We start from the raw sequence: 22,984 nt of genomic DNA, 5'->3' as shown, positions 1-22,984 counted from the left end.
GGTAGCAGGAAAACACTCTCCTCTGTCTCCATGGGTGCTCGTTGGCACTTCCCTTAGACCAGCGTTGGTGAGAGGCCAGTTTCCCTGCTGGGTGCTGGGCCCACTGAACATGCAGGTCGGGAGCAAGTAAGAGAAGGAAAGGGTGTCCTCTCCTACCCCAGTGCCCTGCATCACACCCTGACTCTCCCTCCATTTCTGAGCCCTGGAAAATAACACTCAGACAGGGCTTCACTACAGGTAGCAAAAGCCCAGTGCCACTGGCTGCCTAGGTGAGGAGTAAAGGAAGTAGAAAGAGCACGCCCTCTGACTGGCCTGTCCTATTTTGCAGGTGCTGCTGATAAAGCTGGGACTCGAGAAAACCAGGTTGGCTGGGAATTGCTCTCTTGCTGGAGAGGAGGGAAGACCACAGGCTAGAGCCACCCTTGAGTTTGCTCCCTATTAAATTTGCTGAGGCTTTATCTTGTGAGGAGACCCTGGAGGTTCTGAGGTTCTTCATTCACAGCCTCCTCCCATCTCTATGAATAGAAAAGCTTTGCCCCAGGGCCTGCCTGTAGCAAGGGAACTGAGTCTCAGTCACGGCCATTTTTCCCCATTCCCCAGGAGACAGAGGGTCACCATAGCCAAACCCAATAGTCAGCTGCCAGTCAGGCCTATTCACCTGGACCTCCACCTCCCCGGCCACCCCAGACACCTTGTCGGCCCTCAGACCACCTGACATCAGCAGCTTAGAAATTTAAGAGTAGGTCCTTGAAAATCAGCCAACCAGCTCTTGGTCAAGCCCAGGCTAGACTTCTGCCTTCATGGCCTGAAGGGTTCCTCCCTAGTCTCTGAGCTTCCTGATCCGTCTCTACTGGCAGGTTCCACCGCCTCGCCTTGTCTCTTCTCAGCCTCCCTCACTACAGCTGTTTGGTCATGGCAATCAATCTACACAGCTGCACGGTGCTGGATGGCTTGCAGGGCATTTTATATTCGTCACCTCAGTTGATCTTCAGACATCCCTGTGAGAGAGGTCAGACAGAGATTCTCATGATCCCCGTTTCACAGTTTAGGGAAATGAGGCTCAGAGGCATTACCTTTGGCTGAGGTCACACAGCTATGAAGTGGCAGAGCTACAAAATCATATTACCCTCTAGTAGAAATGGGGCCACTCGTGTCCCAAGAAAGAGGAGAGGGATCAGAATTGGGATACAAATGAAGACTAGAAACCAGAGGTGGAATCCTGGCAACTGGTGGCTGAGCAAGCATCCATTTCTCACAGTGACTATTCTCTCTGTCCTTCTCATCCTCCCAGCCAGCCGTGGTGCATCTACAGGGCCAAGGGTCAGCAATCCAAGTCAAGAATGGTAAGAGTCAAAGTAGACTCTCTCCCTAAGGAGAGTTTCTCCTCCTCTTACCCCCAGCCTTCAAATAGTCACCCAGCCTTGTTCCTCCCAGGCCCCTGAGGTACCCTTGACATTAGGGGCCATTCGCTACTCCATTTTGCCCTCTGCTGGCTGTCCTGAGTAATTGCTTGCCTTAAGATTACTACAAATTGCATTTAGAATCGCTGATGAGGAAGCTGAAAGGGACTTGAGACATTGTCTAAACCAGGGGTTCTTGGGAGGTGGAGGCTGAATCAGAGTCACCCTTGGGGATATGTGCAGTTTTATCACCATTTTCACAATACAAATTAGAGAAAGTAGAACGACATGAAATCGAATCTTCTGGTCTGATGGGTCTACACAGAAAATGGGTGGAGGAGGCATTTCTCTCAGGGAAGTGGGGGGCATGTTAGACTCTCCAGGGAGTATGAGATGCTAGTGTCTATAAAAAAGGGGGATGGATTTCAGGAGGTTAGAAATCCTAATTTAGTGTAATCCCTGCATTTAAAAGGTGGGGAAACAGAGTGCCAGACAAACTGGACAACACCATACTAAATCTCCTGCCTTATATCTGTATGGTACTTTAGAGTTTTCAACATACTTTCTTTGTCTTTGATTTGATTTGATCCTCACGACAAAGGTAGGCATTAGCTCCTTTTTACAGAGACAGAAACTGAAGCTCAGAGAGGTTAATTAACTGGCCCAAGATTTCCGTTAAGTGTAGGAGCTGGGATCCAAAACCACATCTGTCTGACTCTCTCCACCGCACTATGCCACTTCAGAGATGGGTGTGTATACTCCACTGAATGATTAGCTTCATTTTCTTCCTCAAAGAGACATGGACATTCATTAAAGAATAGCACTTTGAAATAATGTCCAGTCCCCGGGGTGCACAAATCCTAAAATGCATGAACCCCCAGGAGCCTCGGGAAGCAGCAAGTCAGCCAAGATGCCAGACGCTTACTGGGAGGGGCTGTGAGTACAGAAACAGTAAATGAAGGTTCAGAAACCTGCTGCACGGGGACAGCTTCTAAGAGCCCAGTCCTGAACTGGCTGTGCTCTGCTTCCTTAATGATCGGGCATGGCTACATCCTGGAGTGCCACCAGGATGCCTGACTCAATCACCTCAGAAATATAAGTAGGAACAGAATGGCACCAAAACCTAAGCAGTCCTGCTGGGACCAAGTATCTTGGGCCCCAGGGACCTGGGTGGGCCATGATCACCATCTGTCCAGGGAGGGGTGAGACAGGCAGGAAATAGATTTGTTTGGGTATCTCGATGGGTGACCTCAGTGTTTATGCCAGAAGCTACTGATTTTGCTCCCACCGTATAACAAGACTGGTTCCAACCCCTCTGGGCCAATCCCCAGTAGTAGTCTATGCTGATCTTTAGTTCCAACAGAAGCAAGAGTGAGAGCATCAGGGTTTCCCTGGTGGCTCAGTGGTTAAAAATCCGCCTGCCGATGCAGGGGACATGGGTTCGAGCCCTGGTCTGGGAAGATCCCACATGCTGTGGAGCAACTAAGCCCGTGCGCCACAACTGCTGAAGCCTGTGCGCCTAGAGCCCATGCTCTGCAACAAGAGAAGCCACCGCAATGAGAAGCCCACGCACCGCAACACAAGAAAGAGTAGCCCCCGCTCGCCGCAACTAGAGAAAGCTCGCGCGCAGCAACAAAAACCCGACACAGCCAAAAATGAATAAATTAAAATTTAAAATAAAGAGTGAGGGCATCAGGGGTAGGAAGATACCATGCAGAGTGGTCCTCCATGAGGGGCAGAGCCAGGCATCTCCTCCAAACTCCTATCCCATCTGCTTATCACCTTAAGGGAAGATGGGCACCTTTTCCAGAAGGCCAGTTTCCTCACACCTCAGAAAGGAAGACCTCCTGAGACTAGCCAAGGATGGACTTTCAAAACATATTTTCTTGAATTAAGAATGGATGGTTTTGAGGCGAAAAGGCTCCCTAGGCCTGGACTCCCTCCTCTTGAGGTGGGAAGGAACATCCCCCTTGCTGCAAGACGGAAAGGGAAGCTTTTCCTCCTCCCTCACATGCCAGCCCCAACCGTCCAGCCAAAGTGGAGTGACTGACCCTCCACCCCATATGGGGTATTACTGAGAGACATGCTTTGCTGGGGTGCCTCAGTGCCCAGACACCCTCTCCATCTCTTTGGTTGGTTCTAGTGCTACATTGCGGTCTATCCCTCACTCTCATAAGGATCCCTCTCCCCTACAGGGCTTTATTACTGGTGGTCACTTGCTCCGGCTGCCATGAAGTCTGACTCACACCTGATCCCTAAGGTTCTCCGGGTAAACAATTCCTTGGGCTGAGTGGTTTCCTGGGGGCCCAGTGAGGCTTTCCAGAAAGGAGTGGGTGTGGAGGTACTATAAAAAGGAATCTCTTAAGGACAAGGAGAAAACCCATGAACCTATAAGACAGGAGAGGGATTCAGGAGCTATAGCTGGTGAGATGAAATGGAATAATAAGACCTAGCCTGCCCCTCAGTGTCTGAATTTTGCCTGTGCAGGTCCCAGAACAACAAAGAAAATAGGGCAGCGTGCCCGCCCTCTTGCCTCCCCCCCCCCAATTCCAGCTGGAAGGTGTTCGTTAAATATCCTTCCAGACAAAGGGGTCAGGAAAGGAGGAAGAAGGACAGGCAGACCCCAGGGGCCTGAAGCAGGCCTAGCTGCCACTTTACAAACACACCGCTTTCTCTGCTTCCAGATGCTGTTCTTAAAGCTCGGCCTCCTGGGCTACCCAGGGTGTATTGGGATGGGGCTGGGGGCTGTGTATGGCTTGATATTTCTTATGTTTATTGCCCAGATAGTTCTGACATGTACTGAGTGACTGCCCTTCTCTCATACTGAGATCTTTCAGGTGGAGTGCTCAATGATTGGTCTCGCATCACCATGAACCCCAAGGTGTTTAAGCTACACCCCCGCAGTGGGGAGTTGGAGGTACTGGTGGACGGCACCTACTTCATCTATAGTCAGGTAGAAGTGAGTACGGTCTCAGGCCTAACTCTTCTTATATCCAGAATGCAGATCTCGTGCAGGCCACAGAGGGGCACTGTGGAGCCAGCCCAGACCGGCCAATGGCTAACGTCCTGCTTTGGGGGTGGGGGAGGGCGCACTGAGAGGGAGTTGAAAAGAGGGAGGAAAGAGAGAGGGGGCTGTCTGGAGTTTTCTCCTAACCAGATATGATTGAAAAACTGAAAAGAGGCCCATCCCACGCCCTGCCATCTGATTCCTTCCTACAGAGCCCCAGGCCCTAGTTTCCCCACTGAGTTGTTTGGTTCTACTGCCAAACTTGAACTCTGCCTTAGTATATATTCTTTGCAAGTCAGTTCCAGGGCTGCTGAGGACCCCTTCCTCCCACACTACTGGCTTTATAATGAAGACTGAGAGTGCCCTTCCGGACCTTCTCTCCACCTCAAAAAGATTTCTCTTTCCTTCTTCTTTCTCCCGTTTGTTTCTCTACCTTTCTGCTTCTCTGTCATTCTTGCCTCCCCCCTGCTGTCGTTCTCCCAGCCCTTTTCTCCCTGTTTTTGTCCTCATCCTGGCCCGGGGCCCACTCTCCAGGTCGACCAGTTGCCCATCCACTTCCACTCCTGTTTTTTTGTCTCCAATGGGGTGACTCCTCAGAGTTAGTGGTGGGCGAGCCTTGAGGCCGGGGCTTCTGAGATGCAGGCAGCAAGCAGGTGGATGGACAGAAAGACGCTGACGCCAGCAGAAGGGTCTCCCAGGAGAGTGGCCAGAGAAGGTGGGTTCACGAGCATTTGCTGAGCCTACTGAGCATCTTGGCACAGCTTGGGTCCTGACCCAAGAAATTGTATGGCACCTGAATACACTGCAGCCTCCTGAACAGCCTGTGGTGGGAGCAGCCTTCATAAAGTGAGTTAGGGCAACAGATGAGTGTCCCAGTCCCCAGGGGTATGATCCGAATGTCCTAAGTGCCATCTGCTGGGGGTGGGAATCAAAGCTGGGGGTGGGGTGTGAAGAATAAGGGTAGTGAAGAAGAGAAAAATTAATTTTTCTGGGTCTGGGATAGAACTGGGAGTGGCCTCAGGCCTTGTAACCCACGCAAACTGGGAAGATGCCCTGGACATCACGCCACTGAACACAGCTTAGCACTTCCTTCTGGCCATGAAGTTAGTTTTCCCTTCTACATTCTTTATCTCATTTGTGATGGACAGTTCTCCATCCTTCTGCATCTGTTTCCTCAATCATCAGATGAGAGCGCCAAGGGGCACTGGGAGAATCAGTGAGAGAAATTCAGCTGCAGGGGAGCGGGGTGCAAGCAGAGACAACTGAAGAACTCGCAGATTGTTCCTGTGCCCTCTCTGGGGAATCAGTAACTGCTGAGTTTGTCTACAAATGGTCCCTGGGGCTGGAAATTGGACATTGATTCGCCTTCGTTCGTGTCTGTAGCACTGATCCAGCACCTAATGTGTGCCGAGAACTGTGCTTCACTCCAGGGCCAAGGAGGGCAGGGGGTGGGGAGGGGACGCTGGGGGAGGTAAAGGGGTGAATGAGGTGTGGTTCTGGCTCTCGCAGAGTCTCCCACCCGTGTGCTGTTGAAAGAGGTTTGCTTAACCCCTGAGCCCAATCGGGGGGAGGTAGGACAGCGAATACGCCTGTCACCCCGCCCGTCCTGTTGGCAGACTAGCGTGCCTTCAAGAGGTGCAGTGGCAGCTCGCGTGAGCAGGTGGCGTCTGCTGGTCACCAGGGAGGGAGAGGGGGAGGGGGAGGGAGGGACCACCGGAGGGCCCACCCTCTCCTTCCGCTCGCCCCCAATCCCTTCTCGTTGCCTCTCCCCCAGGTATACTACATCAACTTCACTGATTTTGCCAGCTATGAGGTGGTGGTGGACGAGAAGCCCTTCCTGCAGTGCACCCGCAGCATCGAGACAGGCAAAACCAACTACAACACTTGTTACACGGCAGGCGTCTGCCTTCTCAAAGCGCGGCAGAAGATCGCCGTGAAGATGGTGCACGCCGACATCTCCATCAACATGAGCAAGCACACCACCTTCTTCGGGGCCATCAGGCTGGGCGAGGCCCCTGCATCCTAGATCCCCCCCCCCGCTCCCCAATCCCGTTTTGCCCCTGCCCGTGCTCCTACCCCAGGTTAGGGAGCCGGGACTTCCAGAACCTCTAAGTGCTGCTGTGGAGTGAGGTGTGTGGGTGTCGCAGCCACAGAGAAAAATGCCCCAGTGCTATTTATTCCCCGGTGACTCCAGGATGACAAGGCCTGCTTGACTTTCCAGAATGACCTTGAGTGAACAGGACATGAAGCAGAACCTTCCTCCTTGGCTCCGTGTTCACTGCTTCTGGCATGACTCTTCAACCTCGAGGTCCCGGGTGTCATTTTGTTGCACTGAAGTGAGGGGCTCAGGCAGCAGGCGAGAATTAGCAAAGGTGCAGCCCAGACTGTGGGGCGAGCCTCGGACCCCGAAGGGTGGGGCGGGGGCGGGGCAGGAGGGGAGCATTGCAACCTAAGGAGAGGGGTAGGGAGGGAAAGGCAGGTGCTTGTGACAGAGCCCAGGGGAGAAACCTGCCAGATGGTCTTCCCACTCTCTGAGCCGCGTCCCAGCAGCTGGCAGGGCTTTGAGGACAGGAGGTTTGCTTTTCCTTGGAGCAATTGCAGGGCATGGCCAGAAACCTGCCTGCATAAGAAACAGAGGCCGTGCTTGGGGCCACATGTCTTTCACTTTGTTTACAGCTGTGCTCCAAGCTCAGAAGACTCCTTGGGTCCCCCCCTCAATTGTCCCCTTTCCCAACCTGGCGAGAACCCCCGTTTTCTTCCTCCCCAGAGCCTACCTCTGTCTGAGACAGGTGTCTATCCTGGGACCTGTGTTTATGTGAGTCTGGGATACTCTTTAGATTACCTGGGCACAAAGGAAATTTTCCATTTATTAAGCAACACAAATATTCATCTAGTCGAGTCGTGTCTGGGGGCAAAGGGTTGGACTGTATGACCTCCAGAAGTTCCTTCAAATTCTAATATTTAGGCAGCTGCCAGGCTAGCCCGCTAACATTCCCAAACCCTAGACTGACCCTGGGCCTCGGCAAGACAGAGCTTTTCTACCTGACCTAGAAAGGGTAAGAGCTGAGGATAGGACAGGGTTTTCTTCAAGTGTGTTGCAACCCAAGTGGCCATTAGCCCAGGCCTTGTCTGAAAGGACAGCAGCTGATGCCCTACTAACCACATCCCCCTTTCTTCTCTCTGGCTCCGGAAAACCACAGCACAGCAGAGTCACCATAGATTCCAGGGCTGCTCCCCTGAATCCAGGCTCAGAAGGAGGCAGCATCTAGGCATGGGGCAGGACTCTGCCCTCTAGTCAGGCCCAAAGACACCTGCCCCCGCAACCCCAAGCTTCCCATCAAATCATAAGACAAGATCATTCAAGGGCCTTATTTCTAACTGCCCAGGCCCAGTCTAGGTGCTGGGTCTAACCCAAAGCTGGGAGGGCCAGTCTTGTAGAATCTGCTACTCTTACTCCTGAAACAAGTTTCCTTTTGAGGAGAGAGGGAATAAGCTCCTTCGGGCAGCTGAAATCCACCAAAAACAACAGGTACTCATTTCTCTGCTGTGCCTTCCCTTTCTAAGCAAATACACTGCTTGACCCTTCAAGAGTCAGGGCAAGAGGGACTGAGCTACGCCACCATCATCTGGTTGCTAGTGACAGCCTTGCCACCCCAGCTGAGGCAAACTTGAGGCATGTGTTTGGCCCCAGCTCCTATAAAGTGCCTTAGACAGTCCTCAGTTATAGCAGGATCTGATGAGAACATCTCCTTAAAGTTTGTAAAGTGCTTTCTCTCTTATCTCCTTTGATAATATTACCAATCCCATTGTATAGAAGAGGCTCAGAGAGGTTAAGTGCTTTGACCAGCTTAAGTCACAAATCTGGGGCTTTCAACCAGGTCTGATTACAAAGCTATTCTGTTCTGTCCCAGCATTGTGCTGAATTTGGAATCTAGAGAGAACCAATAAAAATGGTAATATGGAGCTCAAATCCTTGAGGGACCTAGGGAGAAACCCAAAGAGGCTAGTTTTCATTCCTTGTTGGTAACACCTTTTCTCTTAGGTGCCAGGGGCTCTGGGGCAAAAGAGTAGGCAATTTCTTTGGAAAACACCCATCAGCCTTAGAGCTCTTGTGTTCAGAAGAATCATCTTGGTACCATGTCCAAGCAGCAGGCCTCCAGTACCCACAGAATGGATGCCCCTCATGTTCTTTCATCCACCCAATAAACCAACCAACCATTGTGTATGGAGCCCCAACTGTGGACAAGGACTTCCTCTGGTTACCCTTCAGACAGGTTATAGGAACTAGCCACTTCCTGCAGCTACTAAGTGACTCCTTATCTCTTTCTGCCATACCACAAAGACCTCTGTACTACCAGGATCTCTCAGGGATGCAGGGAAGACCTGAGAGAGGTCTGGTTCTAAAGCCAAAAGGGTGTGAGATGAAGGAAGGAAAAGGCTTCTTAATTGTTCCCCTAAAGGACATTCTGACATCCACCCTATTCTCCAGATATGGAGGGGATTAGAGAGGAAGTAGGATTTGCACAGGACTCCTTTATTCATTGCGACCCCTCAAAAGGAACCCTGGAGGGAGAGGGGTGATGAGGGAAGCAAGAAGTATCCCTGTTGCTGCAAAGTTATTGAAGCAGTTTACTCTTAAGAGAATGTGGAACTAGATTCACACCTTGGAATTATGCCAATGTGGCTTTTCCAGAAGGCCAAGGCTAGCATAGAGAATGGGATGAGGACATTCGTAAGCAAGTGGATGACAGAGGTTTGAAGGAGAATTGCATGGCGGGGGCTTTGCCAGCTGCTTCGGCTTCAACAGCCAAAGCTGACACAAAAGGCAGCTATTGAGGGCTACTCAGCTACTGGTTCCTCAGAAAATGTTGTCTTTGCCTTATTTCCGCCTTCATCCACCCTGAGCCAAATTTCTTTTGATAAGCAGTAAAGGGTAGGGACCCTGGAGGTGAACAAAGACTTTGAGCCACGTGTGAGTATGTGTGTTTTATGTAACTTGTGGTGGATGCAGACAGATTCAGATAAACTGAAAGTTTGAGAGGCCCTTAGAGGGAATCTAGCCCAACCTATGTTCTACCCCATGTGACTCATGTGGAAACTGAGGCCCAGAGATGGAAGTCGATCTGCCCGAGGTGAAGGAGCCCCAACTTCCAGACTCAGCAGGGTGAGGGGGGAACAGTCCATGTCCCACACAGCCCCCTTATTTCTACCACCCACAGACTCGAGGCTGGAAGTTCTTGGCCCCCATCAGGAGCCTGGCCAGGCAGGGAAAGCATAGCCACAGCTTTGGTCAGAGTGCTTCCTTCCCCAGGGCACTCTCCCAGCTTCTGCCTCTGGATGGAAGGCTCCAGATGGGCCCAACACCACGGAGTCCTGAGGCCACCCTGGTGCTGCCTCAGGCCCCGTCTCTGCCTGGAGGCTTCCCTAGGCCATGTGAGCACAAAGAAGGAACTGGGTTGTTTTTGTTTGTTTGTTTGTTTGTTTGGTAATCCTTTTCAGGGCTCTCTTCAAGTGGAGTTGGGGTATGTCATTTCTTTAGCCAAAAAGCTTCCAGCTGGGGTTGCAGGGGTGGGCTTTGTGGTGAGGATGGCCTGAGGCAGGCCCAGTGCTGCTTTGGGGGTCAGCATTCAGTGTGAGATACTGTGTATATAAACTATACATAATGTATATAAACTGGGATGTAAGTTTGTGTAAATTAATGGTTTATTCTTTGCAAATAAAGCTTTTTTCCCCTTGTTCTTAAGATTGTCTTAAGCACTTCCTACCTGCTAGGTGCTTCTTTTTTATTTTTTTGCTGTTGTTGTTCTGGTGGTGGTGCTGGCGGTTGGCCGTGCCCTGTGGCTTGGGGGATCTTAGTTCCCCGACCAGGATTGAACATGTGCCCTCAGCAGGGAAAGCCCAGAATCCTAACCACTGGACCGCGAGGGAATTCCCACTAGGTGTTTCTTTGACACCACACATGAGCTTGGGGAAAGACCGAGGCACCCATTTCAGAAGGGGGCAGCAGGAGGAAGGTGGTCTGAATTTCCTGTCAGAACATCCCACATCCTCTCTGCGCCCCAGCTCACACACACCTATCCCCATCACCTAGGTCTTTTCCTGTAACCGCATGTCTGACAGGCTAGAGGTCCTGCAAAAAGGAACATTGTCCTGAGGCAAAGACACAGCAGGGAGTCACCCTCAGCTTGAGACGGTAGCATCTACAACATTCTTCAGGCCTCAGCCCAAAACACCTTTGGTAGATCCAGCCTCCAGCTCCTCATGATGTATCGTCCTATTTTGCAGATGAGGGGACCAACATTAAAGAGTTTAAGTAGCTCCCCGCAGGTCACCCAACTAGAAAGGTTACTTAAACTTTCAAACAACTGTTGACAAGATCCTACACTGTAAACTTTCTTTAAAAAATAGATTAGGGGGCTTCCCTGGTGGCGCAGTGGTTGAGAGTCCGCCTGCCGATGCAGGGGACACGGGTTCATGCCCTGGTCTGGGAAGATCCCACATGCCGCGGAGCGGCTGGGCCCGTGAGCCATGGCCGCTGAGCCTGCGTGTCTGGAGCCTGTGCTCCGCAATGGGAGAGGCCACAACAGTGAGAGGCCTGCATACCGAAAAAAAAAAAAATAGATTACGGATTTCCTTGGCAGTCCAGTGGTTAATTCTCCATACTTCCAACACAGGGGGCGCGGGTTCAATCCCTGGTTGGGGAACTAAGATCCTATGTACTGTGCGACCAAAAAAATAAAATTAAGGGCTTCCCTGGTGGCACAGTGGTTGAGAGTCTGCCTGCCGATGCAGGGGACATGGGTTCGTGCCCCGGTCCGGGAGGATTCCACATGCCGCGGAGCGGCTGGGCCCGTGAGCCATGGCTGCTGAGCCTGTGTGTCCGGAGCCTGTGCTCAGCAACAGCAGAGGCCACAACAGAGAGGCCCGTGTACCGCAAAAAAAAAAATAATAATAAAAATAAAAATAAAATAAAATAAAATTAAAAGACAAACTTTAAAAAAGAAAAATAGATTAGAATGTTTTTTTAATTGGATAAACTTTCTTTTAAACATTGAGATGCCATGAAATTTAGGGTGTTGCTAGCTCAGGGACAGGAAGTGGGCAAAATGGTTGGAGGAGAATAAATTTATGTAGCTCTCCAGTTTACAAAGTTCAGTCACATTCGATATCATCATCCCACCAGCCTTTGAGGTAAGCAGGGGAGGGACTATTTGTCCCATTTTACAAATGAGGAAACAGGCTCAGAGAAGACTGATCCAAGTCACAGGACATGAAGGTGGAGGGGCCTAAACTCAAAGTCTACTGGATCTCAAGGCCACCAGTCCTGGAGGAGCCTTGATGCCAGAAGATGGGGCTGCTTAAGAGCTGGAGAAGAGACAAGTGCAGGGATACTAGGCCCTCAGAACAGGCTGGGTGGGGCACAGGCAGTATCAGAAGGTGGGCTTTTTGTTCTGTGCCTTGTTTTCCTCAGTGCTGATGCTGAGTGGGCATGTGTGAGGGAGCTTTCAGGACCCCTCTCCCCTAGGGCCTTCCCTGGCTTTGGGACCGTCTCCTTGTAACCCCGAGGAAAAGGCAGAGAAGAGCTAGAAGGAGAAGAATGAAGGAGGAAGAGAAATCCAGAAAACAGGCAAACAGACACCCCCACACACGCACCTGTCACCGTGAGGACTGGCCGAATCAGGAGCAGGAGTCCCATGGCTGACTTTTGTCCTCCTGTTCACCTGTTTCACTCCTTCCAACCAGGTTGAGAGACCTCAGGGGGATATCTGTCAAGTTAGCACCAGCTCCTGGGTCTCTGAGAAGCCAAACTTGGTCTTGTACTGGCCAAACAGTTTGTGCAGGGCATCGATATAGACCATGTGGTATTTTACCACCGTCTCCTTGCTCGGGTTCTCAATCTTGGGCAGTGGTAGAGGCTTCCCAACTGCCAGGGGAGACGGAGAAGGGAAAGGGAAAGCATCAGAATGGCTCACTCCTCAGAATAGGCCTCAGCCCTCAAGCCCGGGTTCTCCCCACGCTTCCCCCACCCCTGCGCTCATCCTGGCCAGTGACCCTGCCTCTGGACATGGCCAGAGCCAAGGTCCAGCCTTGGAACTGTATCCTGTGTACCAGATGAGGCTGCCAGCACAAGGGCCAACTCACCAATGTTGGTTACAGGCCGAGCATAGGGCAGAAGGCCCCAGGAGTTCTCAATGAAGCCATGCCCATAGAAAGCACAAGGGTAGATGTGTACCATACTCTGGAACCACTTTTGGAAGTGATTAACGAAGCCCCCGGGAGTAAAAATCTGCTGATTGTACAGTTCTGTCTCCCCAAAGGCGTAGGCAGGGATTAGAGCCACGCTGCAGAGGAAAAGCATGTTCTCTGAAGGCCAGAAAGGTAGGGACCCTGCTGAAAACCAGACACGCTGACCACCAGTGGTCCCTGGGTCTCCCTGTAAGCTCCTCAGCCCCTAACCCAGCTGGGCCCGGGCCCAGGCCCAGGCTAGGTGGGAGGGCCTCGTGGTCTACCCCAAGCTGCCTCTGGGGGTACAGTAGCAGCAAGCTAAGGGAAGCGAGTCCCAGACCCTCCTGTAAACCCACAAGGTCTGAAACACTGGAAGCTAAGACCCAAGGGCCATTTCTTTTCGGTTTCTTCCCTTTAGCCCACACAGTAATTTGGGCTTTCTCTGAGATAGGGTTGCAGCCAGTCACCTTTCACAAAGGGACTGGCCCAGATGAGATGCTAGTCTGAGGCAGATCAGGTTCCGGTTGGCCTGCTGGCCTTTCTTCAGAAGCAGAAATGCCTCTAGAACCTGACTCAGGCTCTACTCCACCACAGAGGCAGCTTTCCCCCTCCCTCTTTATATATCATTTCCTCAAAACCTCTTCCTCCTTCCCCACTGGACTTTTGGAACCCCTCTCCGCAGTCTGGACCAGAAGTGTCCTTACCCATGCCGAAGGGCCGTGCGTACAAAGCCGGTGCGGTTCTTCAAGACCAAGGTGGTAGATCCTGGCAGGCTATATCTGCACTCAGCCAGGCCACTGACCACCATGATCAGCATGTTGCCTGTGCCTCTACGGGTAAGCAGGAAGTCCATGGAGGACTGGCTCACAGAGTAGGCCCCTGGTGGGCAGAAAAAAACAAAAGATCATTGGTGATCTCCCAAACCTCCTAACTTTCCTTCCTACCTCTTCAAAGGAGGGGAGAGCCTCACATAAGGCAGCTGAACCTATGGTAGCTTTTCAGACCAGAGGGGATCACAGAATTGGCCTTGTTCTCACCCATTCACCCAACACCTCTTTCTCGGGGAGCCATTTATTTCTTTGGCTTTACATCCAATTCACCTGTAGACATGACATATTCTCTGAGGAAAGGCACCCAGAAAAAGGCCCCCAGTGTGAGGATATAAGGAGTGATGCCAGGAAAGATCTTGGAGAAGCCTGACTTCTCTGTGGCAAAGTGGCCAAAGCACGAGTGGGACATGAGCCCATGAGGATGGTGGGTGAGGATGCAGTTGAGGCTGGGGGAGAGATCGTGAGTCTTCAAAAGCTGTGGAGGAATGTGGAGTCAAGAGGGGTATAGCCAGGGAAGAGGACGCCTCTTCTGTCCAGAGACCTAGAAAGGAAAGGGCTGTCATGTCTGGCTGGCCATGCAGGTAGGGTAACACACAGGTCTGGGGAGCATTATCCACATGGGCCTCGATGTGAATGATGCCCCACACTGTCCCAGCCGCTGCCACTGGAGTCGGGGCTGGGCCTGGGGCCCAAGTGGAGATCTGCGGCTCCTCACCTGGAGTGGGAAGTAATCACAGCACTGTTTCCACAGGCACCAGTGCCTTATGCAGGTAAACCGGCAGCCACCTGAGAACAGAGCCAGTGTAGCTGAGCTTGGGCCACCTCCGTTGTCTTCTTCAGAGCCCTTTAAGGCCTGCCTCAGGGTGCCCTCACTCCCTGCTGTTTCCTGCCCTCTTAAGTAACACCCAGGCTGGGAATGAACATCTGGGCCAGTTTAGGACAGGCCTAGCTCTCTGCTGTACTAGCCGCCCCTCCCCCTAGCCTACTCCAGTTCCTATCGGGGCCTCACTGGCACCTTAAAAGACCCCTTCCCTCACCTTCTCCTGCCCAGAGAAGGTCAGGCTGAAGGGCTGCCTGGAATTGGCCATAGTATAAGAAGAAAAAGAAGGAGCATGTGGTGGGTGGCAACAGCCCTCGCAGGGCCCTCACCTCGCTCAGGCGTCTTCCAGTCAAAAGCCAGCCAGGTGAGCAATAGGACAGTGACCGGCCAGTATGGCGTGAACACTACCAGGTAGAGGTTGACAAGGATCACAGTGCTTCCTGGAGGAAGCCCAGGCCAGAGTCAATGAACTGTGAACAGTCTCTCACACTTGCCCGCCCTCTGGGGCTCTGTCCACCCCAAGGTCACACACCCCCTCAGCCGGGCTCACGGAACACTCTTACCTCCTCACCCAGCACATGGCCTGCGTGCCTGTGGCACCAGCATCCCCGCTCTGGTCTTGGGAACCTGTTTTAGGTCTAGAAGGCAAGGTGTTTTCCTCCCCCACTTTGCTCCACGCAGTTAGCCCTCTCCCCCCAGGACCTGCTCCAGCCCCACTTTGGGCTGCATTCAATGACAGGGAGCCAGTGGTGGGTCATGCTGATTTGGCCACCAGAGGTTGGGAGTCCTGGAAAGACAGAGCCAGGAATAGTCTTCCTCCAACTCACACTTCCCTCTCCACATCTCTGCGAGGTATCAGTGGAGGGAACATCAGAGAAAGAGGATACCCAACTTCAGCCAGGTTTGGAGCACACGAGTTGGCAAACAAGAAACAAAGGAGAACCCACGCTGGGCTAGAATAAGGTATGGACCATGTTAAGCTCCAACAAGACAGGAACAATGTAGGTTAGAGTAGTTAGGACAGACTTCATGGAGATGAGCCACACTGAGCCATGCTCAGGATTCTTACTGGACTCAGCTTTTAAAACAGCTGTGAATAAGACTGTGTGAGAGAAAGTGGGTCAAAAGAAAGTTTAGAAAAGACAGAAAATACTCCTAATTGAATGTGGCAGAATAAACACACGTTTTTATCGTGACTCCTTGCTGGAGCCTCATGAAAATTACCACAAGGATGTTTTAAAAGATAGAGTTTCTGCAAGGAAAAAGAATCAGAGAGACGCCAACAGTGGGTGAGAGCTAGCAGCAAAATGTTTGCATGCTGGACAGTAGATGGAAGAGGGACTAACTGAGAACCAGAAAGTTGAAATGTAGTTACCTGCAAGGGGTATGCCCACAAGAGCAAGCCTGTTTCCACTGGAGAATCTAGGAAAGACTCAGAATTTGGAACCACCAGGTGTCACAAAAAGCAGACGTGGGGCACAAGGCTTGACTGAAAGTCTATCAAAGAAGTAGTTAAAACCCCAGACCCCTTTCCCTCCGCTACACAGCTGGGTGATGGGAGGATAATTCTCTGAAAAAATGAACCAAAGAGACGCTAGACTCAGATACTTACACTGGACACAGCTAAGATATTCTATATGCAGCCAAATTATTAATCAAGTATGAAGGGAGAATAAAGACAATCGCAGACATATAGTCTCAGAGAGTTTGTCTCCCACGTTCCTTTCTCAGGAAACGACTGGAGGATGTGCTCACCACAATGAGGGAGTAAAGCAAGACAGGATGGCATGGGATTCAGGTAAAGAAATCCAAAAACGGAAGGAAGTGAGCAGGGCCAGGACTACGGTGAGGAGAGCAAGGCGCCTAGGGCACAAAATTCAAGGAGACATTCACTCTCGGGGTCAGGCAAGTACTGATCCAACACTTGTACAACCCTGAGAATGAACACCTTCTCAGACTGTGCACCCAAGGTGCCTCACGGGCCCTGGAGGTGACAGCGGTGCATGAGACCGGACTGTAACAGGAGGATGCTGGGCTCCAGCTGCGTGGTCCTCAAGGAAATTTTAAAAACCGTGGGGGTGGAGGAGATGAGACTTCTAGATTCCTGATGTGTTTGTGGAGAGTTTGGGGATGAATTAGTGATAACTGATAGATATCTAAGAGATAACTAAAGAAATTTAAAATGAAGCAATTATCCTAATCAAAAAATGTACAGAAGACCTAAATAGACATTTCTCCAAAGAAGACATACAGATGGCCAAAAAGCACATGAAAAGATGCTCAAGTCCACTAATTATTAGAGAAATGCAAATCAAAACTACAATGAGGTATCATCTCCCACCACTCATCAAAATATATACAAACAGGGCTTCCCTGGTGGCACAGTGGTTGAGAGTCCGCCTGCCGATGCAGGGGCCACGGGTTCGTGCTCTGGTCCGGGAAGATCCCACATGCCACGGAGCAGCTGGGCCCGTGAGCCATGGCCGTTGAGCCTGCGCGTCCGGAGCCTGTGCTCCGCAGAGGGAGAGGCCACAACAGTGAGAAGCCCGCGTACCGCAAAAAAACAAAATAATAATAATAATTATATATATATATATATATATATATATATATATATATACACACAATATATTGTAGCAGCAATATATTGTAGCAGTCTCCAAATGCTGGAGAGAGTGTGGAGAAAACAAACCCCCTTACACTGCTGGTGGGAAAGTAAATTCGTACAACCACTATGTACCAATTTACAGTACAGAGACTGTACAGTACAGTACATAGGACAGTATGGAGAACAGTACGGAGACTCCTTAAAAAACTAAAAATAGAACTGCCATATGATCCAGCAATCCTACTCCTGGGCATATATTCAGAGAAAAACATGGTCTGAAAGGATACATGCACCCCAATGTTCATTGCAGCTCTATTTACAATAGCCAAGACATGGAAGCAACCTAAGTGTCCATCAACAGATGAATGGATAAAGAAGATGTGGCACATATATACAATGGAATATTACTCAGCCATAAAAAGGAACAAAATTGGGACTTGACTTTTTCAAGAAATAAAGGGTCGCATGGGTTTAGTCCATGTTTCTTTTAGGTTTTGCTTGAACCCAGACAGAGTTGGGGACATCTTGGGAGGCAGTGTGGCCTCAGGTGGGGTGCCCTGTGGTGACACAAATCCTAGATCTGCCCCTTAGCATGAGTGTGACCACAGACAAGCCGTTGAGCTTCACCAGCCAAGTGGGGATTACGACACCAGCTTCCACCTTATCTTTCTCACAGACTACGTGTGAGGGTCTTCTCTCAAGGCCATTAGGGTCCAAATGGATACAATTCCATAGCAGACTCGTAGGGTGAAGAGCTGGGAAGGCTCTGAGGGACAAACCCTGGAACTATCACCTCCTGGGAGCCCAGGTCCAACGCTCTTCTGCCTGCTCCAGGCTACCTCTCCATACAGCCCAAAGTCAAGCTCTAATGAAGAGGCCTCTGGGACACTTCTCCACCCTCACCCCCCTTTCAGCCACTCTCCTCTACTGCACCTGCCCCTCCTCCAACTCATGCATACACCTGAACCCTCAGTCTCACCTCCCCTCTTTCTCTCTCCCACATCTTCTGATCATCAAGTCCTTCTAATTCTACTCCAATTTCTTGAATCTCTGCTCTTCTGCCCTTCACTATTACTTCTGAGCTGGTTGAAATCACCACAATCTCTGACCTGAACTAGAGCGACAGCCTCGTCCTATAATCAGTTTGCTACCCAGAACTAACTGTAGTGATCTCTCAAAAACACCAATCTGATGTCATTGCCCTGTGCCCAACCCAGTCATGGCTCCACATGGAAAAAGTCCAAACACTTTTCCGTGGTTGACAATGCCCTACACAATCTGTCCCCTGCCTCTTTTGCCAGTCTCCTCTGTCTTCTCTCTCCCATTCATTCATTCATTCACTACGTATTGAACGTCAGTTCTGTGCCTCTTATTCCCTCATCCCACTTAACCACTGGCTACTTCTTGAGTGCTTTATGCTCTCCCCTCATCCCAGCCTTATCAGCTGTTGCCCAGTCTCTGCCCTGAACACTCTTCCTTCTTCATTTATTTCTTATGTGTCCTCTAAGAGTCAACTCAAATTTAATAGAAAAATGGGCAAAGGTCATGAATGGGTCCTTAACAGAAAAAGAAATACTAATTGCTGATAAATACATGAAAAGATCTCAACCTCATAATTAACGAAGTTCAGAATAAGGCTCATTGCTGTTTATGCCTGCCATTCTGGTGGTGGCAGAAAGGAGTGTGCATGAGGCCTCTGTTCCCTTTCCTGCCAACTTGGGGGTCATCTCTGAAGCCACATTTTGCATCATCACAGTTTGGCGGGGCCTCCATCATCCTAAACATTTGTGTCCACAGAGAGCAGAGACTCCCACCAACCCGTGTTGGATGTTTAACATGAACAAGAAGTAAGCATTTCTTGAGTTAAGCCGCTGGATCTCCACGTTACTGGGTTACCACAGCGTGCATGGGCCAGCCCAATTAATACACTCTCACACGCCCTTTTTACAAATGAAGAAAACAAGACTCAGAAAACCAATAACCTGCTAAAGGAACACAGATAGTAAGGAGTAGAGCTGGTATTTGAACACAGGCTGTCTGGCTCAAAGACTGTGTTTTTAACATCCATATTTTTCTGCCCCTTGGTTATATGTGTATGTGCGCGCACACGCATGCATGTGGTGAAATATATATATTTTTATATCCATAATCTCTGGCTACATACACACAAACTATTAACAGTGGTTACCTCTGAGGAGCAACATTCTGGGCAAGACTGAGGAAGGGGAACTACCAGCCTAAAGGCTCCAGCCCCCAACGTGGGCCTGGCCTGGGCTGGCCATCCATAATGGTCATACTTTGCCCTCAACACAGTGTCAGCTCCTAGGCCCTGAGGACTCTGCTCTCTCCTGGGAACATGGTGGCAGTGAGGGGAGGCGGTGGTATTGAGGCAAGTCTGTGGAGATAGGACAAGAGCTCAAGAAAGGGGACTCAGCTCTCACTGAAGAGAGGACCCCAAGGCCTGGCCTGCATGGAGGGAGAGAACAGAGGCCCGGCTGGGGCCCTGGTCCTCAGCAAGAGGCCATTCGGAGCTGACCCTTTTCCCCTTTCAGTCGAGAATGTTTATATACTCAGAAGGCCTGGCTTCCTCCTTCCTCTCTGGCCTAACATGTACTCTAGGGCCACATCCACACCCAGCCTCCCAGTCAGCAGTAAGTAAGGAGATGCAGGAGCTAGGGACAGGAGCTCTTAGGCCAGAATCAGGCCCCTGTGGATTCAGCTCCCAGGCCAGCTCCTCCACTTGCTAGCTGTGCGATCTTGGATGGCCCACTTGTACTGCATGTACCTCAACTTCCTCACCTGTACAATGGAGATGATTAGGCATGTCAGGTGCTTAGAAGAGTGTCTGGCATGAAAAACAAGTGCTATAGATGTTAGCTAATACTCTATGAGTGCAAGCTATCATTATGTGTGTGTAGCTATTAGTATGTATTATTATGCATAACAATAGCTTCTACCTCATAAGGTTGGCAGGAGGCTAAAATGAAACCATACGTATGCAAATGCCTGGCACAAAGGAAGTAGCTGGTACATATGGATTCCTTTCTCCTGGTCTCTTCCAGCTCTGATTGCCCATAATTCCTAGGTTAACACTGTTCTTTTTAGCATTCGGGCATCCTGATACCCACCCCAGGCAGGCATCTGAGCCCCCCAATCCTTGTTCTCCAGCCCACTCTCCCTATTGACTGGCAAGTCCCAAGCTCCCAGGGCCCACCTGCATTCTTCCTTCCCAAGTATCTTCCAAGGTCATTTAGGTCATGACCCTGCCTCCAGACAAGTACTCAACTAAACCACTTAAAAAATGAGAAATTTGTTCCAGGCTCCCCCTCCCATAGGGATGGTTTGCTTCAACACCCACAGTACCATAGCCAGCATCTAAGGATCTTTCACAAAGTATTTGTGGTGTGGATAGAAGGGGAAAATGGACGGATAAATGGATGAATTCTTTCGGACAAGAGGTTTTCAGAGCTCTCTCTGCCACCAGGACAACTGTCTAACGCCAATGGTCTGCTCAGGTCCCCAAGGTTGCAGCTAAGCCCATTTCCTTGGCAGGCCTCAGCAGAGCTGCTCCCCGTCTTCCCCAGACATGACTTCCAGGCCCCACTGACGACCCAGGAGGGCTCACTACACACACCGGCCACAGGGCTGCCTCACACACACGTGCACACACATTCCTGCACAGGCAGGCACCCATATCCACGTGCGCACTCACAGATTCCACGTGCACCATGCCCAAGCACGTCAGGCTAGAGGCCCGGGTGGCCAACTGTCCTGCTTTGCCTGAGATAACCCAGATTTCAGCATCGAGAGTCCCACGAAACCCTATAAGCCCTCAGTTCCAGGCAAACCAGGACTTTTGGTCACCCTGCCAAAGGCCAAAGACTTACCGATAACCAAGGCACTGAGGACCCACTGGAAAAGAGCAAAGACCTCCAGGGTGGTCTTGAGGTCCTTCTTGGATGGCAAGAGCATTATGGCCAGGGTCCCGGTGGCTCCCAGTAAGTGCAGTTGGGCTGGCTAGCCCCACCTGCTCAGGGGCTGGTGGGGTTTCCTCCCTTTGTGCTTTCTTCTTCAGCCCCTGCCTAGTTTCCACCCCCTAACCTGCCCTCCCCGCACCACAGGACCACAGGACAACAGGATTACATGCTGCGTCTGCTTGTCCAGTTCCTTCCAGCCATCTACCCACCTGCACTTTACCCACTTGGGCATGGCCCGGGCTGTGATTGTGGCCCCCTCTTGCACACTTGCGCAGAGAAGTGTAGATGGAGCTCTGGTGTGGGAAGTGAGTGGAGGCGAGGGTGGGGCTGCTAAGAGGCCTCCAGAGCCAGTGTGGATGGGGGGAGAGGGGGCAGGGAGGAGCCCCGGGCACACATGGCACCCCGAGCCTACATTTCAGTTTACGAGGCCCACCTGTCTCTGGTCTTTCGGTGACAACGTGATTGGGTGAGGAGGAGGTCACAGGTGGGGTGTGCCTGGCAGGTGCGGAGGAGCAGAAGCCCAGAGCTGAGTGAGTGAGAGGAGCTGAGGAGGTGACGTCAGACAGCTTGTCAGGGCCAGAGGGTGTAAGGCGTTGGCCTTCTCCTCTGACTGAAATGGGGAGTCAATGTGGGGTTTTGAGCAGGAAAAGATTGCCTTCCGGTTTTAAAGAACCAGGGAAGAAGACATGACGGTGGCTCAGTGCAGACTGGCAGGAGTCAGGATGGTGGGAAACGGTTGGATTCTGGGTGTCTCGTCTGATGCCGAGGCCCCACGTAAGCACTGTCCTCTCTGAGGCTCAGAAGCCTCTACAGGGGAGCCTCACTGGTGAGCAGCCACCATGCACTCCACCTTGGCCTGCAGACCTTCCTTGCTTTCAGTTTCATCCCATCCAGTCCTTCAGGAAATGTGTGGAGGGTGTTGAATGGTGGTGAAGGGGCTGCCGGGAAGGGAGGCTGAAAAGGGCAACAGAGACAATCTCCGAGTCAGGACACGGGGATGAGGAGTTTGGGCTCAATCTTGGGGGCCCAGATGAGGTGCCATCAGCTTCTGACCAGGGATGGTGACTTGTGCCAAATGCCACAGAAGGACGACTGTCAGGCCCAGGGTGACTGTCAAGGCCCAGGGACCTAGTTGCCCCCATGATAGACACACAGGCTCATCCCCCTCCTCCTCTCTAATACCTACCTGCAGGCCCAGTTCTGCAGCCACATAATGTAAGCGCATGGGCTCATGGGGGCTTTCCCCAGCACTGCAAGGCCTGCTGGCCCAGATCTCTCGCCCCATAGACTGACTTCATTGTTTGGGGTAAGGTCAGCCCACTCCTTAGCCCGCCTCCTGTTGGGGAAACTTCCTGAGACTATCCCCCATCAGGGAACAAAGCTCCATAAACACTGAACACAGGCGAGAAGCAAGGGACAGAAACAGCTCTGGCAGGTAAGAAACTCCCCCCTAGGAGTTTAGTATTAACAGATACACACTACTATGTATAAAACAGATAACCAACAAGGACATACTGGACAGCACAGGGAGCTCTACTCAATATCTTGTAACAACCTATAATGGAAAAGAATCTGAAAAAGGATGTATATATATACATATGTATATACATGTAATATATTGTATACATATGTATCTATATATACCCACATATAACCAAATCCTTTTGCTGTACACCTTAAACTAACACAACATAGTAAATCAACTATACCTCAATAAAAAATTTTTAAATTAAAATTTTTAAAAAAGAAAAGAAACAGTCCTGCCCGGGCCTCTGGTGTGGAGTGGGTTGGGGACAGGAGCCACTGGTAACGGCCAAGGTTCTGGCTCGGTCTCTGGGTGGATAGCAGGGAAGGAAATGCAAGAGGACGAGACTTCTTGCAAGGCTGACAGAGCAAATTAGAAGCTTAGCTCGGGCCACCATTTGTGAGAGGTGCCTGTGGGGCAAGCAGGCCCTGTGATGTCACATGAAGCTGGCAGCCGGTTTCTAAAGTGTGTTCTGCTGACCCTGGGCTTCCAGAGACCTGCTGCCGGGGCAACTGCAGCGGGGGTTGAACAAAGGGCTCTGGAGTTGCCAGCTCCCACTTGAAAGAGAACACCAGCTCTCTTTTACTCTGC

General features: G+C 51.1%; 2 protein-coding genes across 5 annotated transcripts in view; one reads left to right on the top strand and one right to left on the bottom strand.

The window, feature by feature from the left end:
- The window catches only part of EDA (ectodysplasin A), a 403,077-nt gene extending 392,927 nt beyond the window's left edge, over positions 1–10,150 (top strand). The window contains exons 5-8 of one of the 4 annotated variants that reach the window (XM_059050456.2): positions 329–363; positions 1,292–1,343; positions 4,229–4,359; positions 6,182–10,150. In XM_059050456.2, coding sequence (XP_058906439.1) covers positions 329–363; positions 1,292–1,343; positions 4,229–4,359; positions 6,182–6,433 — 470 coding nt within the window. In that variant the 3' untranslated portion in view covers positions 6,434–10,150. The remainder of the gene's footprint in view (positions 1–328; positions 364–1,291; positions 1,344–4,228; positions 4,360–6,181) is intronic. The other 3 variants (XM_059050457.2, XM_059050459.2, XM_059050458.2) reach the window with 3 other exon arrangements.
- A 2,026-nt stretch (positions 10,151–12,176) lies between these two features.
- Positions 12,177–20,863, bottom strand: AWAT2 (acyl-CoA wax alcohol acyltransferase 2). The gene is made up of 7 exons (XM_059050195.1): positions 20,779–20,863; positions 14,613–14,723; positions 14,179–14,249; positions 13,734–13,938; positions 13,338–13,512; positions 12,550–12,749; positions 12,177–12,331 (listed from the first exon to the last, which is right to left on the bottom strand). Exons 1-7 carry the CDS (start codon positions 20,861–20,863, stop codon positions 12,177–12,179), a joined length of 1,002 nt encoding a protein of 333 aa, XP_058906178.1.
- Positions 20,864–22,984: the final 2,121 nt, after the last annotated feature.

Source organism: Kogia breviceps, chromosome X (genome assembly GCF_026419965.1).
Source record: "Kogia breviceps isolate mKogBre1 chromosome X, mKogBre1 haplotype 1, whole genome shotgun sequence".
Lineage (NCBI taxonomy): Eukaryota > Metazoa > Chordata > Mammalia > Artiodactyla > Physeteridae > Kogia > Kogia breviceps.
This window is presented reverse-complemented; position numbering and strand designations above follow the sequence as displayed.